The 15,789-nt window shown below is 42.1% G+C and overlaps 1 protein-coding gene across 4 annotated transcripts in view; it reads left to right on the top strand.

Moving 5' to 3' along the window:
• Positions 1–15,789, top strand: part of LOC124550906 (speckle targeted PIP5K1A-regulated poly(A) polymerase-like) — a 161,333-nt gene that overhangs the window by 57,582 nt on the left and 87,962 nt on the right. For all 4 annotated transcript variants that reach the window (XM_047125691.1, XM_047125689.1, XM_047125692.1 and 1 more), the window contains 2 exons: positions 7,685–8,013; positions 9,652–9,718. In XM_047125691.1, coding sequence (XP_046981647.1) covers positions 7,685–8,007 — 323 coding nt within the window. In that variant the 3' untranslated portion in view covers positions 8,008–8,013; positions 9,652–9,718. The remainder of the gene's footprint in view (positions 1–7,684; positions 8,014–9,651; positions 9,719–15,789) is intronic.

Here is a 15,789-nt window from a genome sequence, read left to right as displayed (position 1 = left end):
AGAAGCCTGTAATAGCAAAACATGGTGCCAAAAACATAAAACATGGGCTGTGGATTAACAGAAGAGTCATTTGGTCAGTTGAGACTTGTTGCACACTGTTTGCAACTTCTGGCTAAGTTTACATCCAAAAAGTGGAACATGTTGGGGCTTCAGTGATGATTTGGGCATGCACGTTGAGGTATTCTGTGGTCCCCACAGTTACCTTGCAAGGTTACCTTACTGCCAAGGATTGTGATCATTTTGGCTGATCAGGTGTGTGTTCCCCAGTGACGATACCGTGTTCCGAGATGACAGGGCCCTCATTCCCACAAGTCGCATCGTGCAGGACTGGAAAGTTCAAACCCACATTCTGCCATCTTGATTTAGGCTTTCCGTGATTTTCCTAAATCGCTTCAGGCAAATTCTGGGATGGTCCCTTTGAAAGGGCACGGCTGATTTTCTTCCTCATCCTTTGGGACCGATGACCTCGTTGTTTGGTCCCCTCCCCTAAACCAACCAACCAGCCAGGACAAAGATGGATTGTTGCATATCCCCCAGCCACCACAGTCACCAAATGTAAATATTATTCATTGTCTGTGGTCCAGTTAGGAGAGAACGGTGCGTGATCGCTATCCATCTCCATCGTTATTACCTGAAATTGCCTCTGTTTTCCAGGAAGAATGGTATAAGATTCCCTTCAGAACCATACAAGGCCTGTATTTCATCATTCTGAGGTGAATTGAAGCCATTTTGAGTGCCAATGGTTTTCCTACACAGTATTATGTATAGTAATGTGTTGTGTTTTTATTGTTTTCAAGTTTTTGTCCAACCCCCCCCCCTCCCCCCCCGTAGAGCAGAGGAACTGCAGGACTGTGGAGTAGAGGGTGTGAACGGACAATGAATGAAGTTGTGGGTCTGGGGCAACAGGAGAGTTGGGTATGTGGCAGGGGCAAACAGAGATTGAGGGCAGATGATTGTGGGATATAAGGATGTGTTGCAAGAACTAAATCCCATCTACATAGTTAAGTGAAGCTGGTGTTTGGGGAAGGATCCAGGTAACATAGGTTGTAAAGCAGCTGTCGAAATAGAGCAGCAGTTTGTTCTACCAGTGGGTGGTCAGCTCTGTTCTCGGATGCAGTTTAGAAATGGCCATTCATTTGGTTTGTCAGTTGGTTAATGTTCATGCCCATGTAAAATACTGATCAGAAATTGTAGCAGAGCTGGTATATGACATGAGTGCTTTGACACGTGGCCCTGCCTCTGATAGGATAGGGTTTGCCTGTGATGGGAGTAGAGGAAAAAGTAGTGGAGGGGTTCATAAGATAGGTCTTGCACCTGGGTCTTCCATAGGGATTTGGCCCTTATGGCTAGAAGATGGGAATGGGTGTGGGCTAGGATATTTCACAGATTGGATGGGTAGTGGAATACAACTTTACAATTTTTGAAGGGGTGGGAAGTATCCTGGGTAGGATAACACTGGGTTCGATGTGGGGCGGTGGTGGAGTGAGTGGAATGCTGTAGCCTGTTGTGGGGTCGTGAACTACTGAGGGCTATGGCAGGTGCGAAGCCTCTCAGTCGTTTCTAGGTCCCCAATTACATAAAATACAATACAAATCTGGGATATTGCATTTCTCATTACCAGGCACTATGACAAATACTTGAAGCCCTGGCAAGAGATACTCTTTAAGTTATTGAAGGCCATGGTGATGAGGGGGGGGGGGGGGGGGGGTGCTCATGTGCAGCTGATTCATAGGATTGGTTCAAGGATTGGGGGGGCGCATATGGATACGGAACAGGAACCTTGTCTGTGGCCTAGGTTTGTGAGTGTTGCATGTCTGAGGAGGTGTTAATAAGACTTCCAGTGAAATAAGCAAGGGATTGGAAGCCATAGCAGATACTGTTCGCAGGTGGCCAAATCATATGGGAAACATCCATCAAATGTATTCACATCTGCAAATATGGACAACTATCAGCTATATAATGGAATGAAAGTAATGAACATTTGTGCCAGGCTGGGAGTTGAACACAGATTTCCCACTTATCTCTGGCAGTCGCCTTACAGTTAGGGTATTGGAGCACGACTCGTGGGCAGACTCAGACTTTCGTATCTCGTCAACCACATGTTTACAACCTGCACTCATACACCCATTATATATATTCCTATAGAGGGGTGACATTTTAATTTAAAGTTGCTTGCCCGGTGTTGGTGGATAAATACAATTTTGCAGTGCCTGTGTTGTTGAGAAATATGTTGGAAAGTTCCTTTGGATGCGCATGCATCATATTTCTGCACAATACAGGCTCTGCAATATCGTATATGGGAGAGACACTTTAGTGTGGAAGGGATGACTGCTATTGAAATACAGGTATTGTTGATGTTAGTGGGCCTGGTATGGACAGGGGTTTTTATGGAGTCTTCAGAGAAGTGGTAAATGTTAAGAAGGCGGCATGCTGGACTGAAGAGATCCAGGTGCAGTACAAGAGGAAGGAGGTGCTTGGGATGTGGAGTAATGAGGATAGTGTCTGCATTCTGGGGGAGGTAGTTCTGAACACATTTTTCAAAGACTGTATTGAGTAACCAATTTGATAAACCATGCACAATGAAAATATTTCAGACGTGGTAGCTAGAAATAGTCCTAATTTATTAACAATGGTAGTAGAGACACAGTCGTTTCATAGCTGTGATTGTTACTGAAGTTAATAAATCCATCAAGAAGGTTATAAGAGCTTTCAGGCTGGAAAGAGCAGATAAGCAGTTATTAGCATCATACTTAGACAATGAATGGACATCATTTACTTCCAACAAGTAAACCCCCAATTTTTTAAGGAATCAAAGTCCTGTGTATAAAAAGGTCATATCCTAAACTATGTGCTATACAATGATATAATTTTGCAGGTATGTTCAGTGGTGTATGTTGATACCATCTGCAAAACGTGTTGCAAAAAGAGTTAGTGATAAAGAAGAAATAAATTAAAACATCACACCAGACATCAGATGCTCAAGATTTACTGCATGAAGAGTGAAAATGTAGCAAGTGATGAACTTTTTTGTTTTATTATTGTGTTAGGAAGGGGTGTCAGTGAGAAAAAGTTTTGGAAAGGTTTGAAATTGTGTAAAGTTTGTTGGAAGTCACTAAGTGCTCTCATTCCCACATAGTAGATGAAGATGGTCTGGGTAAATTGTGTGCTGCGAGTTATGTTGCCCCAAGATGTATGCACAATTTCTAACTTGTCATTTAGTTACGTGTGATTTGCAATCTGTTATGTGTTACTTTCAGATAATCATATTTTTTTCTGATTACCGTTAAAATATAATGACAATAAATGTTTGAGATCATTTGGAATAATATTTTAATAACTATGTAGATGACGTGACGTCCTTCGTTCACTCTTATAAAGAAAAAAGTGTGTTAATTGTGCGTTTATGGATGGTCAGTGTCGGGATCAGTGATTATGATTCCAGAAATAATTGACTGGACGAAGATCAAGTGCACACAACCGTGTAGGGCGAATTATGACCTCGAAATTGGTTGTAGATGTATGCGGGTCAATTTTGTGACAGGCTAGTAAGCTTTGCGAGTGTGTCGCGGTATCAAGACTGCTTTCGTGCCACGGATGGTTTGCTTTAAACTCTCGAAAAAACAATTTACGCGAATTCTTAATTATCGCAAAAGGGTAGAATATTTGATGAGCCATTGAGGAGGATGTAAGTTTGGATAGAAAGATCATTTTCAAAATCCAATATAAATCCTGTTGATCGAAGTAGCCTAACAACCCAAAATCTCATACGGGGTTATCAGTAGAAACAGTGTACTATTTTTAGTGCACACGTTTACACTCTACATCGAGGTGTGGATGATTTGTGGGCACGAAATAAACATTTGAAAGCATTTGATTAAATAAAAAGGAAAAATATAAAGAAGTTTATTCGTATATTTTGTTATTTCATGAACAGTGGTATTTTCTTATAGTGGTGTAGAGCCTTACGTATTGTGTATATTGTGACAGACTGATCGGAAGTGCTCTCGTTAAAAGTAGAGTTTTGGGCCTGATAAAGAGTAGCTGGTTCTTAAAGTCTCAGAGGTTAAGTGCAGAATAATATCACACTCAAATAACACAGCATCGAAACCCACTATCTTTATACTATATTAAGTTAGCTATTCCGGAATCAGGTGATACCCTGGCCGTGTAGTTGTGTGTTGTCGACAACAAATAGGTAAACACTTACATAAACATTTCTCATGCTCTGATATCAACGAAGGAAAGAAGAGACAACAACGACAACATATACGCATACGTATACAAACAGTATACGTGGCGCCTTACAATTCAACAACACAAAGGACGTCTTGGTATAGGGAGAGGGGGTGTTAGGACAGAGGGGAGGATATCTGTAGGGTGGAGGGTGTGTGGGGACAGTCAATTAATGGTGATAAAGACCAGGATGGTTCCAGATGTGAAGGATGTGTTCCAAGGATATCTCCTGTCTGCATTCGTGAAGCAGCCACTGAAATCTAGCATGCTGTGCTCAACTGCTTGTTGCAGCTGTTCCTTCTTGGCAACAGTTTGGTGGTGGCCATTCATCCTGGTGGACAGCTGATACATGGACAATGAATGGTCATGGAACATTGTGTGGATAGATGAAGCCCATTTCCATCTTAAAAATCGTGTCAAGACACACAGTTGCGGAATATGGGCAACAGAAAATCTGATGTGACTCTTCAAGCTTTCCCGGCAGATTTTCTGTTGTAAATAGTCTTCACGTGTTTGCTGCCGAATCACATTATGCAAATTCCACAGTATTTCCTCGGAGCAACTGTCAGACATCTTCAGGTGGTTCAACCACCTGAAGATGTCAGACAGTTGCTCCGAGGAAATATTGTGGAATATGCATAACGTGATCCGGCAGTAAACACGTGAAGACTATTTACAACAGAAAATCTGCTCACACATAAACCAGTACCACTTCATTCTCCAAAGGAAACTTGTGTGGTGTGGGTTGACAGGATTGTTCATCATAGGACTGTATTTTTTCGAGGAGCGAGCTCTGCGGGTCATGTTATCTGTATTGTCAGTGGTAAATGTGATGAGAGTTTTCTGCACAGCAAAGCCATTCCAACACTTCAACAGTTTGGATATGTGTGTGAAGAAGCATTTTTATGCAAGATACTGTTCCTCCGCACATTGCACAGCCAGTGAAGTGACTGCTGCAGATGCATTTTGGAAATGCTAGAATGATCAGCTGTCATTTCCCTACAGTCTGCCTACCCATATAATCTAATCTTAATCTGGGTGACTTCTGGCTGTCGGGTTATCTGAAAGATTCTATGTTCAGTGCTCTGATTACAAACATAGCTGAACTGAAGGCACACACTGCGCAACACATTCTGAACGGATCCCCTGAGACACTGTGATCTGCCATGGAATGTGCTGTCTTGATTTCAGCTTGGGGCAAAAAACAGTGGTCAGCATATTGAACATGTCTTGCGCCTGTCTCACAACTAGAAACCGATGTCATATTGCGCTTATGTGGTTTTTGGCCTCAAGACAATTAAAAACCAATGTTTCCCATCTAATATGATACGATCTTTGCATGGTGTATGGGTTAAACTAACTGTGCCACAACTATTAACTGCCTAACTTGTACAGTCATGCACATTGAAAAGCATGGACACTGTAATGTGCAACTCAATCATAGCCACCATATTGCAATTCATCTGTCATTTGTAGCCAAACCTATTCCTGTTGCAATGCTTACAGCACCATCTCATGGGAAAATTTTCGTTTTATCCCCCTCCCTTCCCCAATAACGCCCCCCCCCCCCCTTCTTTGTAATATGATATTCAAATTTGAAATCATTCTCAGCAGTTCCTTCTTACAGCATTTTGAAACTGGAACTTTAATTATAGTCAGCCTGCAGTTTGATCTAGCAATGGCCTTGCCACAGTGGTAACACCAATTCCCACCATATCACGGAAGTTAAGTGCTGTCAGGTTCGGCTAGCACTTGGATGAGTTACTGTCTGGTCTGCTAAGTGCTGTTGGAAAGCAGGCTCCTCTCAGCCCTTATGAGGCAAACTGAGGAGCTACTTGAAACTTCCTGGCAGATTAAAACTGTGTGCCAGACCGAGACTCGAACTCGCGACCTTTGCCTTTCGCGGGCAAGTGCTCTATCATCTGAGTTATCCAAGCATTCTGGAAACATTCCCTAGGCTGTGGCTAAGCCATGTCTCCTCAATATACTTTTATCCAGGAGTGCTAGTTCTGCAAGGTTTGCAGGAGAGCTTCTGTGAAGTTTGGAAGGTAGGAGACGAGGTACTGACGGAAGTGAAGCTGTGAGGGCGGGACGTGAGTCGTGCTTGGATAGCCCAGATGGTTGAGCACTTGCCTGCGAAAGGCAAAGGTCCCGAGTTTGAGTCTTGGTCCGGCACACAGTTTTAATCTTCCAGGAAGTTTCATATCAGCGCACACTCCACTGCAGAATGAAAATCTCATTCCGAGGAGCTACTTGATTGAGAAGAAGCATAATCTGACAACGGCTGGGAGAGCATTGTGCTGACCACGTGCTTTTCCATATCCACATTCACATCCACTGATGCCTATAGGCCAAGGATGGCAAGGCGGTTGGTCAGTACCATGGTGCCTTCCGAAGGCCTGTTCAGATGGAGTTCAGTTTAGTAATTCTCTCCAACAACACAGCTATCATGGGGAAATTAACCTGTTAAGTGGGTAGTTTTGAACACACCTCTTCCTCACATAAATTTTCCTTCATTTTTAATTTAGATTTATATTGGGTGGAAATGAATAAAATATATTGCAGAAGTTAACGAAAATTTATTTTCACGATATGAAAAGTGGTTTTCAATGCAAAACATTTTAAAGTAAGGTGCTACACACAAGGATACTTGGAGTTCCGCGCACCAGTATGAAGTCTCTTTCCGAAGGCATTTCTGTGTGCGCAACACACACCTCCTTGTCGGTCATTTCTTCATTGTGGGTGACGGAAGATCTGGAAAATGCCTGGCTTTAAGACACGTTACTTTCGGTGTTCGAGATGAGCGTCCTACTCGTGCCCTTGTGGTGGAGGTACGAGCAACTGTTTGCCGAGACTAGTCGTGAAGCTCATTCCATGTTGTTCACCACCATGCTTCCTGTACAGAAATGGGCTAGGCGCTGTGAGCTACAGTAGTGCTTTGTTGTCGGTGTTTCCGAATCAGTCACTGCACTAGCTAGATTTTTCTGAACTGAAGTCACTTTCACTAGCTGCAACAACTGTATCTTGGAAACTTTAAGAACTGTCTGTGAAATTTTGTCACTTTCTAAAAGCAGCTGCTCTGTCTCCGAATCTGATAAGGCTTCTAGGATTACTCGCTAACGCAGCGGTAAATGCAGATGGAAAAGGTACACTTTTGTGGCTGCTTCATTGAGCGCATACTGTTAATGCATGCTAAAGTGGAAAATGTTATAGGTAGCCCAGAATATGCTGTGATGCTTGAAGAGCTGCCATTTTGTGGACGAAGCTCAACTAATACCGCAGTTTAAATGGCTGACCGATAACTTGGTACTCCCACTTGCTATTAGCCACAGAATGTGCCAGACGTATATATCCATCCAACACACTGTGAATTAACAGAGTGCAGACAGAGATATCTGTCACGCCTACTTAAAATATGAATGCAACACAGGAAGGTGCTTTTGATTTCCAGGTTGGGAAACCGCATTTTGCAACGACAGCGAACAGTTCCGCATCACAGATCCCCACGACAGGCGGTCTGTCCGTGAACTGCTGCTGGGCTTCCTGCAGTGCTTCCAGCGGATCGACTGGCAGAAGATGGCGGCATCTCCGCTGGACGGAGTGTTTATGCCACGCCAGTCGGTGCCACGCATTGTGCCTACGAAATCTGCAGCGATGGTGGTTCTCGACCCATTCAACCTGAGTCGAAACCTGACCGTGAACGTCAGTGACGTGGCACTGTGTCGACTCTGCGCAACTTGTGCGTTGACAGAGAGGGAGATGACTTCTCGCTGATGGCAGGTGAGTTACTCTTTATTACTTTCCTGATATCTGGGAGGGTCATCCTAAAAGTAAGGAACATTTTGAAATGATGAGTTGCACAGTTTTCTGCGTCACTCCCACTACAGTGTTGGAGATCTTCACGATTGTCAGTGCCAGTATGACACTAACAGTGAGAGGGAAATTTCATTTACTGTTTATTTGTACAATTTAAAAATGTGTTATTCTATGACAATCCCACAGAATGTACAATTTGTAGTGTGATAGTTTCTGGATGCAGAAATAGTCTGCCCAGTTGAAAATTACAGGCATCAGAGTAGATGGAAATGTGATGAACGATGCTTCACTTTTAAAATAGTGTACCATTTGTAATGGCAGATGAATGAATATATGTGCGTGCCAGGTTTGTTCCTCGACTTATGGCTAACGAACTTGAAAATGAATGACAAATGGGAGCTGCACTGACTTCTCTCTCTCTCTCTCTCTCTCTCTCTCTCTCTCTCTCTCTCTCTCTCTCTCAGTACAACATGGAAGGTGAAGAATTTTTTGAACCACTTTGTTACTGATGCTGAGATCTGCTTTTCACGTAAAGGTCCAGAAACAAAGTACCAGCCAATGGGATGGTATCAATTAAGATCCTCGACAAAACCAAAACAAACTGAACAAATTCTGAGGAATGGAACGGTTATGGCCACAATGTTTTGGAGTAGAGAGGGCATCATGCTCAGTTGATTTTATCTGTAGAGGAGAGACCATAAATGCAGTGGCCTACTGTCGAACATGTTGAAGACTAAGTCGTGCCATTCAAAACAAATGATGTCGATTGTTGTCCAGCAGCATTGTTATTCCTAATTGATTATGTTTGCCTGGGTTCCGAAGGATTTTCTTTTGTCAGTTTGGGTGGAAAGTTTTTGAAAATCTGCCTTATAGCCCAGACTTGGCTGCCAAGTGATGACTATCTTTTCCCAAATCGAAGGATTTTTCTAGGGAGTAATGTACTATGGAAAAGACAATGAAATAAGGGGCCATTAGTGACTTGTTCAACAACTTAGCGGCAGTGAGAGTATGCAGAAGCCACTGGAAAGCTTATGGATTTCTATGACCAATGTTTAAATTTGAACGCACACTATGTAGAAAAATAGCTAAGGTATCAAAATATGTTGTAAAAAGGTTTTCTTTCATTAACTTTAATGAAAATGTGTGGTGACACAAATCTTCTTTACTTCTACAATTACCCTCACTTTTCCTCAGGTTAAGTGGAACTATTTGAGGCAAGGCTACTTGATAATGAAATGAGTTGTTTCATTTATAATTCACTGAGTACTGATTTTAAAAATAAAATTCTAACTAAGAAATTTATTGTACTATGAAGTGAATCTAGTGAGTTTGCTTAAATGGCATTGTGAAATGAAGAAACCGTTCTGACACAATACCTAGACCTTTTTAAGGGTAAATGTTTGTGAAAATCAGAGTAGTTGAATAACTATAGATAAAGTTGCAATAATAAATGGAGAAACAAAACTTAATAGCTAACTCAGAATGATTACTAATAACCATATGTCTAGACTGTACCATCAAGATGTAAGAAGCTTATTCAGAAACAGAAATGAGCTTCTCATATCAACACTGGACAAATAAAAATCTAAATTCATTTTTCAGATGTGCAATCCATAGCAGAACATCTGGAAGTCACAGAAGTTGAAGAGGTGCACCTAGAGGGATACAAGTAAGATATCACATTATATAATTGTAATATGAGAAAGGGGAGTGGCTACATACATCAAAAATGCAATAAAGTACCAGGCCATAGACCTCTGTGAATACTGAATTGACCAACTGTTTGAGTGCTGTGTTTCAGAAATGGTCGTGGGCACACATAAGATAGCAATATATATAGAATCCAGTAGGAAATGCTTAATACTTCATGAAGCTATTAGTGAGTACTAGTAAGATTTAGTAGAAATAATTAAGTGATTGTGTGTGGAAAATTTCAACGTAGATGTCACCTCTTGATAGTTGTGATTGAGAGCACATACAGTGTAACAGTGTTACGTTCCATCCTGCCTTTTCCATTGTTTGATTAGAGCACATACAGTGAAGGAAAAAAATTGCAATACCAAAAACTAATTATGTAGAGTAATGAAATTTCAAGAATACTTTTGTCTAGGTAACAAACATATTTAAGTGACTAACATTGCAAGATCACAGACTAATGTAAGTGCAGGATAAGCCATCACAAATGTGAAATGGTGGTATATTAATAACTTGTTTAATTGCCAGAATGTTGAATGCAAGCGTGAAAAGGTGCATTCATTGGGTTGTACATGTGCTGGATGTCAGTTTGTGGGATGGAGTTTCATGCCTGTTGCACGTGGTTGGTCGATACAGGTACGGTTGATGCTGTTTGTGGACGGCGTTGAGGTTGTCGTCCAGTGATGTCCCGCATGTGCTCGATTGGAGACAGATCTGGTCATACAGCAGGCCAAGGCAACATGTTGACGTTCTGTAGAGCATGTTGGGTTACAAAAGCAGTGTGTGGACGAGCATGGGCACTGAGGCAGAACCAGCTTTCATCAGAAAATGCAACAGACCTTTACCCTGCCTTCCAATCAGCTCTCACTTGATGCCGCTGAACTAGCAGGTGGCAGCAGTTTGGGGGCCAGTGGAATGCACGCTCAGACTGTCCTGGAAGTAACAGATTTGTAACAAGAATGATATTTTCACTCTGCAGCGGAGTGTGCGCTGATATGAAACTTCCTGGCAGATTAAAACTGTGTGCCGGACCGAGACTCGAACTCGGGACCTTTGCCTTTCGCGGGCAAGTGCTCTACCAACTGAGCTACCCAAGCACGACTCACGCCCCGTCCTTGCCCGTGAAAGACAAAGGTCCCGAGTTCGAGTCTCGGTCCGGCACACAGTTTTAATCTGCCAGGAAGTTTCAGATTTGTAACAGTTTGTTGTGTCACAGTGGTGCCAACAGCTGCTCTAGCTGTGATGCACCAGAACCGTAGGCCAAACACAGTGGTCTTCTCTCTCGGTACCTGGCCGTCCAGAGCCCAGTCTTCCTGTGACTGTACATCTTGTGACCACCACTGCAATCGTGCACGTTGGCTACATTTCTTCCAAGTCTCTGCAATAATGCAGAAGGGAGATTCAGCTCTCGTAGCCAAATTATATGACCTTGTTCAAATGAAGTGATGTGTCGATAATGTCACCTTTGTTGTCATAAAGGCATTCTTGGCTAACGTCAACTCACCACATCCAACCCTATCTCTCACAACCGTCACAGTGTGTATTTAAAGGAAACCTGATTTGCATCCTCGTGGTGGCGCTACTAGCTATTCCTATAAGATTGGCATGAAATTTGAATAGACATCATCTTCCAGATGTAGAAACACATCTACCAACTTTAGGTTGTCACATAATTCCTCCTCGGTCTTGCGATTTTTTCTTCAGTCTGTGTAGTTACTTATGTCCGTCTTTGGTTTAACCCCTCAGTAACATTATTGTCAAATTGCAGCAATAATGCACTCCTACCAACCAGGTCTAATGAAGGAAAAGCAGAATTTCACATAATGGTAAATGCTGACTCAGTTACACTATTTAGAGAGAATTTGCGGGATAAAAAATGTGAAGTAGTTTACCAGGGACACACAGTAAGTGAGAACTTTAATTTATAGTGGTTAGGGGCACTTAAATTGGAAAATAAGAAAAATGGTTGTTAATGTGTGGAAACCAAATACTTTGTGTGAAGTATTAGGTAGTAACATCAGTTGAATAGTGTGGAAGGAGTAGGAATCTCCTAGCTCCATTCATATATGGTGTGTGATAAGATCGGTTGCTTTTAACAGCTCTGTGCACACTTTAATCAGTCAAATCTTATCCCTTTTATCTCTCTAGGAGCAGACTGTAGGTAGTTGTGTAATAGTATATTCATTGATTCCTTCTGGGGAGAGTTTGTGCCTATCTAAAAGAGATTACCAGTTCAGTTTCCTCGACATCTCTGTGACACTCTCCCGAGGGTCAGACATACCTGTGACCTTTCGTGCTGCCCTTCTCTGTATACGTTCAACATCCCCTGTTAGTCCTATCTGGTATGGGTCCCTCAAGCTCGAGTAGTATTCTAGAACTGTTTGCACAAGTGATTTGTAAGCAGTTTCTGTTGTAGACTGATTGCATTTCCCTATTATTCTACATGGACCAAACTGACATCTGCTTTACCTGTTAGTGAACCTGTTTGTTTCATTTCAAACTCTACAAATTGTTACCCATATTCATACGAGTTGACTACTTCCAATTGTGAATTGTTGATATTGTAGTCATAGGTACAGCAGTTTTTAAGTTTTGTGAAGGACACAATTTTACATTTGTGAACATTTAAAGCAAGTTGCCAGTCTTTGCTCTACTTTGAAGTCTTATCAAGTTCTGATTGGACTGTTGATTAATCGGGTTTCTGCCTGTTACTTGTGTCTTCCCTGCACGATATTTCAATTGTGTGACTCGCAGCCTTCTTCAGGTGCTGTCTGACACTGATTCCAGTGTGGAGTGAGTCATGAATTTATGCCTATGTTGTACTAGGTGCTCCCTCTGCGGTCCATGCCACGTTTGGTGCTCTATCCGTGGTGTGCAGTGCAGACCGCAGAGGGAGTGCCTAGCACAACATAGGCATAAATACCGGACTCGTTCCACACTGGAATCTGTATCGGACAGTGCCTGTAGAAGACTGCGAGTCACGTAGTTGAAATATCGTGCAGGAAAGACTTGAATAATTGGCAGAAATCCGATGAATCAACATGACAGTGCCTTGCTTTGAAACCCTGAAGAATTACATCTGACTGGATGTTTGTGCAGCTTCATTCAACAAACTGTGTTTGCCTTTAAAAGTCCTGTCTGGTATACTGAATTCATTATTTAAGTAGTGACAAATGTGATATGTGGCTAAAACTGTTTTAACCCTAATCCGTGGAGATGGTCTATGACTGAAACTGTGATTGATATTAGGGTTTTAAATAAAAAACCAGCCGATGGTGAAACATGCATATTATACATTACTTGATGGCTGTTAATAGTCGTATTCCAAAAATGTTTAAAATTTCCATACAGACTACATTCCATCTGGAGGGCGCAGAATGGAGTTTTATATTCTGGCGTTAACATCTGTAACTGGTTTCTTTTGGATATCGGGCAGGAAACTGAAAATCCCAAATTATTTAAACACAAAGTAAATGAATACTTCATCAGCTACCACTTCAGTTTATCAGGATACGTGGACTCAAGAGTCAAAATTCTGAGTTGTTTTAATAACTGTATTAAGTTGATCCATACTCCGCCACTATATTGATAGCTGTCGGGGGTTTCGTATAAGGTTAAAATGCTATGTTTGAAGTATTAGTTAAAAACAGCAGCTGAATAATATATAAAGGGGTGCAGTTACTTTTTCAAAGTAGCGAGTTTTCTCCTAACACGGATATGTCGAGTAATTTTGATGTAAGAAGGTGTATTGAAAAGTAATGCCTCCATATTTTTTTATGTGGCAACCCTCAAAGCTTTTGAAATAAAACACACGTTATTAACATACTTCATAGCATCTGCACATTTCTCAACAGTATCCTAGCGTGAACACGTCTCCCAACGAGACAGCGGTTTGCTGATGTCATCACTGCAGAATGTTTAACTTCATTGATGGAGCCATAACCTCACCTGTGCTCGCACCATTTCATCACTGTCAAAGTGAAGATCTGAAAGGTGTTAAGATTTTGGAAACTGGAGAAAACCAAATGGAGTAAAGCTGAGACTCTGGAGGGTGGTCGTTGACAGCGAACCCGAGGCGGCACATTGTTGCAGATGTTGCAGCGCTCGTGTGTGGTCTGACATTGTATTGCTGAAGGAGAGGGTGCACCGTACGTGGCTGAGCTCTTTCGGTTCGATTACAGCATGTTGCTTGTCACACACCGACATACGTGGTCCAGTCACATTATTGTTACCACCACCTATATTAGATGTCAGTGTGCAATAAACGTTCAGATGACAGGTAGCAGCACTAGCAGTGGAGGGTATGTAAAGTATGTTGGGAGACAGGAAAGACAGTGCAGTTGTTGTCATAATGTGAAAACAGAGCAATGCATCTGATGTTTGAAAGAACACGATTAATTTGAAAGGGCGCCTTTTGGGCCAAAGTTGGAAGCATTTCAGAAATGGCTAAGTTTGTAAACTCTTACATGCTTAAAGTATACTGTGCACGGCAAAACGGTGCTCTCCAGAACAGGTGCTGAGGCAGCTGTGTTGCACCACGGGGTGTAAGTGACAGGTGTGAACGAAAGATGTTTTGGGATGTGTGCGGGTGAATAGATACGCAACTGTCGAGCTACGAACTGCTCAGATAAATCGGGGGCTACCAGTTGTCTCTCCTCACCGACTATTTGGCAGACATTGCTGCATGGAGTCCCCGCAACAGGCATCTGGTTTGTGCACCCGTGCTGACTGCTGTTCATTGGTGACAAAGGCTGGAAATTGTGAAACGTGTGAAAGTAAACTCGGCAGGAAAAATTATGGTCTAGGGAACGTTCTTGTGGCATTCCCTGGGTGATCCTTTTGTTCTGGAAGCCTCAGTGGATCAACACAGGTATGCATCTATCCTTGCCCACCGTGTCCACCCCTACATGCAGTTTGTTCTTCAATGGCACGGTGGCATCTACCAGAAGCACAACGCAGTGAGTTGCACAGCTTGCAGTGTATGTGCGCGACTGGAAGAACACCAGGATGAGGTTACTGTTCTCCACTGACCACCAAACTTCCCAGATTGAAACTCGATGAAGAATCTGTTTGACTCACTGATCGAGCTATTTGCACCGTGGATCCTAGACTGAGAAGCCTAGTGCAGCTGGCCACAGACATGGAGTTGGCATGGCTCCACATCCCAGTTAGTACCTTCCAGAACCTCATTGACTCTCTTCCTGCATGTCAACACTGCAAACGGTGGTTATTCAGGCTCTTGACAGGGGGTCATATTAATGTGACTGGACTGTGTAAGTACGTTAAACACCACCATGTTACACACTACAGTTCAGAGCCATATCTAGTGGCATATGTAGACATGAAGAATAAAGATGTAGAATGCTAATTACATTTGTTTGTTTAAAAATCTTTGGAGGCATTAGTTTTCTGCATGACCTCATAATTACTATAAATATCCATTTCAGAAAAATTAGTGCTAGCCATAATTTATTAGTATAATTTACAGAAATTGCCAGCAGTGATTGCATCATCCGATTAATGTCCTACCTGACTCATTACACATAACTCTTGAAGATAGAAAGTATCCAAAGAAAGTCTATCAAGAAAATTTCAAGAACTGGCTTTGAAGGATGTCTCTAGGAATATACTAGAACCCCTTACATACCGCTCCCACAGGAATTGTTATGACAAGATTAGGTTAATTAAACCAAGCACAGACATTTAATAATTATTCCCGTGCTCCGTATGTGACTAGGCCGGCAAAGAGTCTCAATAACTGGTACAGTGGGATAAACCCTCTACTGTACATGTCCGTGGTTCAGAGTATAGATGTAGGTATAGATCCCTGAAGGCTCCCTTCCTCGTGATGGTATTTATGGATCCTCGTGATGGTATTTATGGAACAAAGTGTGTTAATTAATGAAAATGAATTGAAGTTGGTTGTTGGACAATCGTAAAGAAATGGAGAAAGATGGATAAATTTCCACTTGGTGTAATGGATGGTACCTCTTTACATGTGGATAAATGAATGATAATGTCCGTAACAAAGAGAGAGAACCTGAT

Source organism: Schistocerca americana, chromosome 9 (assembly GCF_021461395.2).
Source record: "Schistocerca americana isolate TAMUIC-IGC-003095 chromosome 9, iqSchAmer2.1, whole genome shotgun sequence".
NCBI lineage: Eukaryota > Metazoa > Arthropoda > Insecta > Orthoptera > Acrididae > Schistocerca > Schistocerca americana.
Note: the sequence above shows the minus strand (reverse complement) of the source record. Positions and strands in the feature narration are given on the sequence as shown.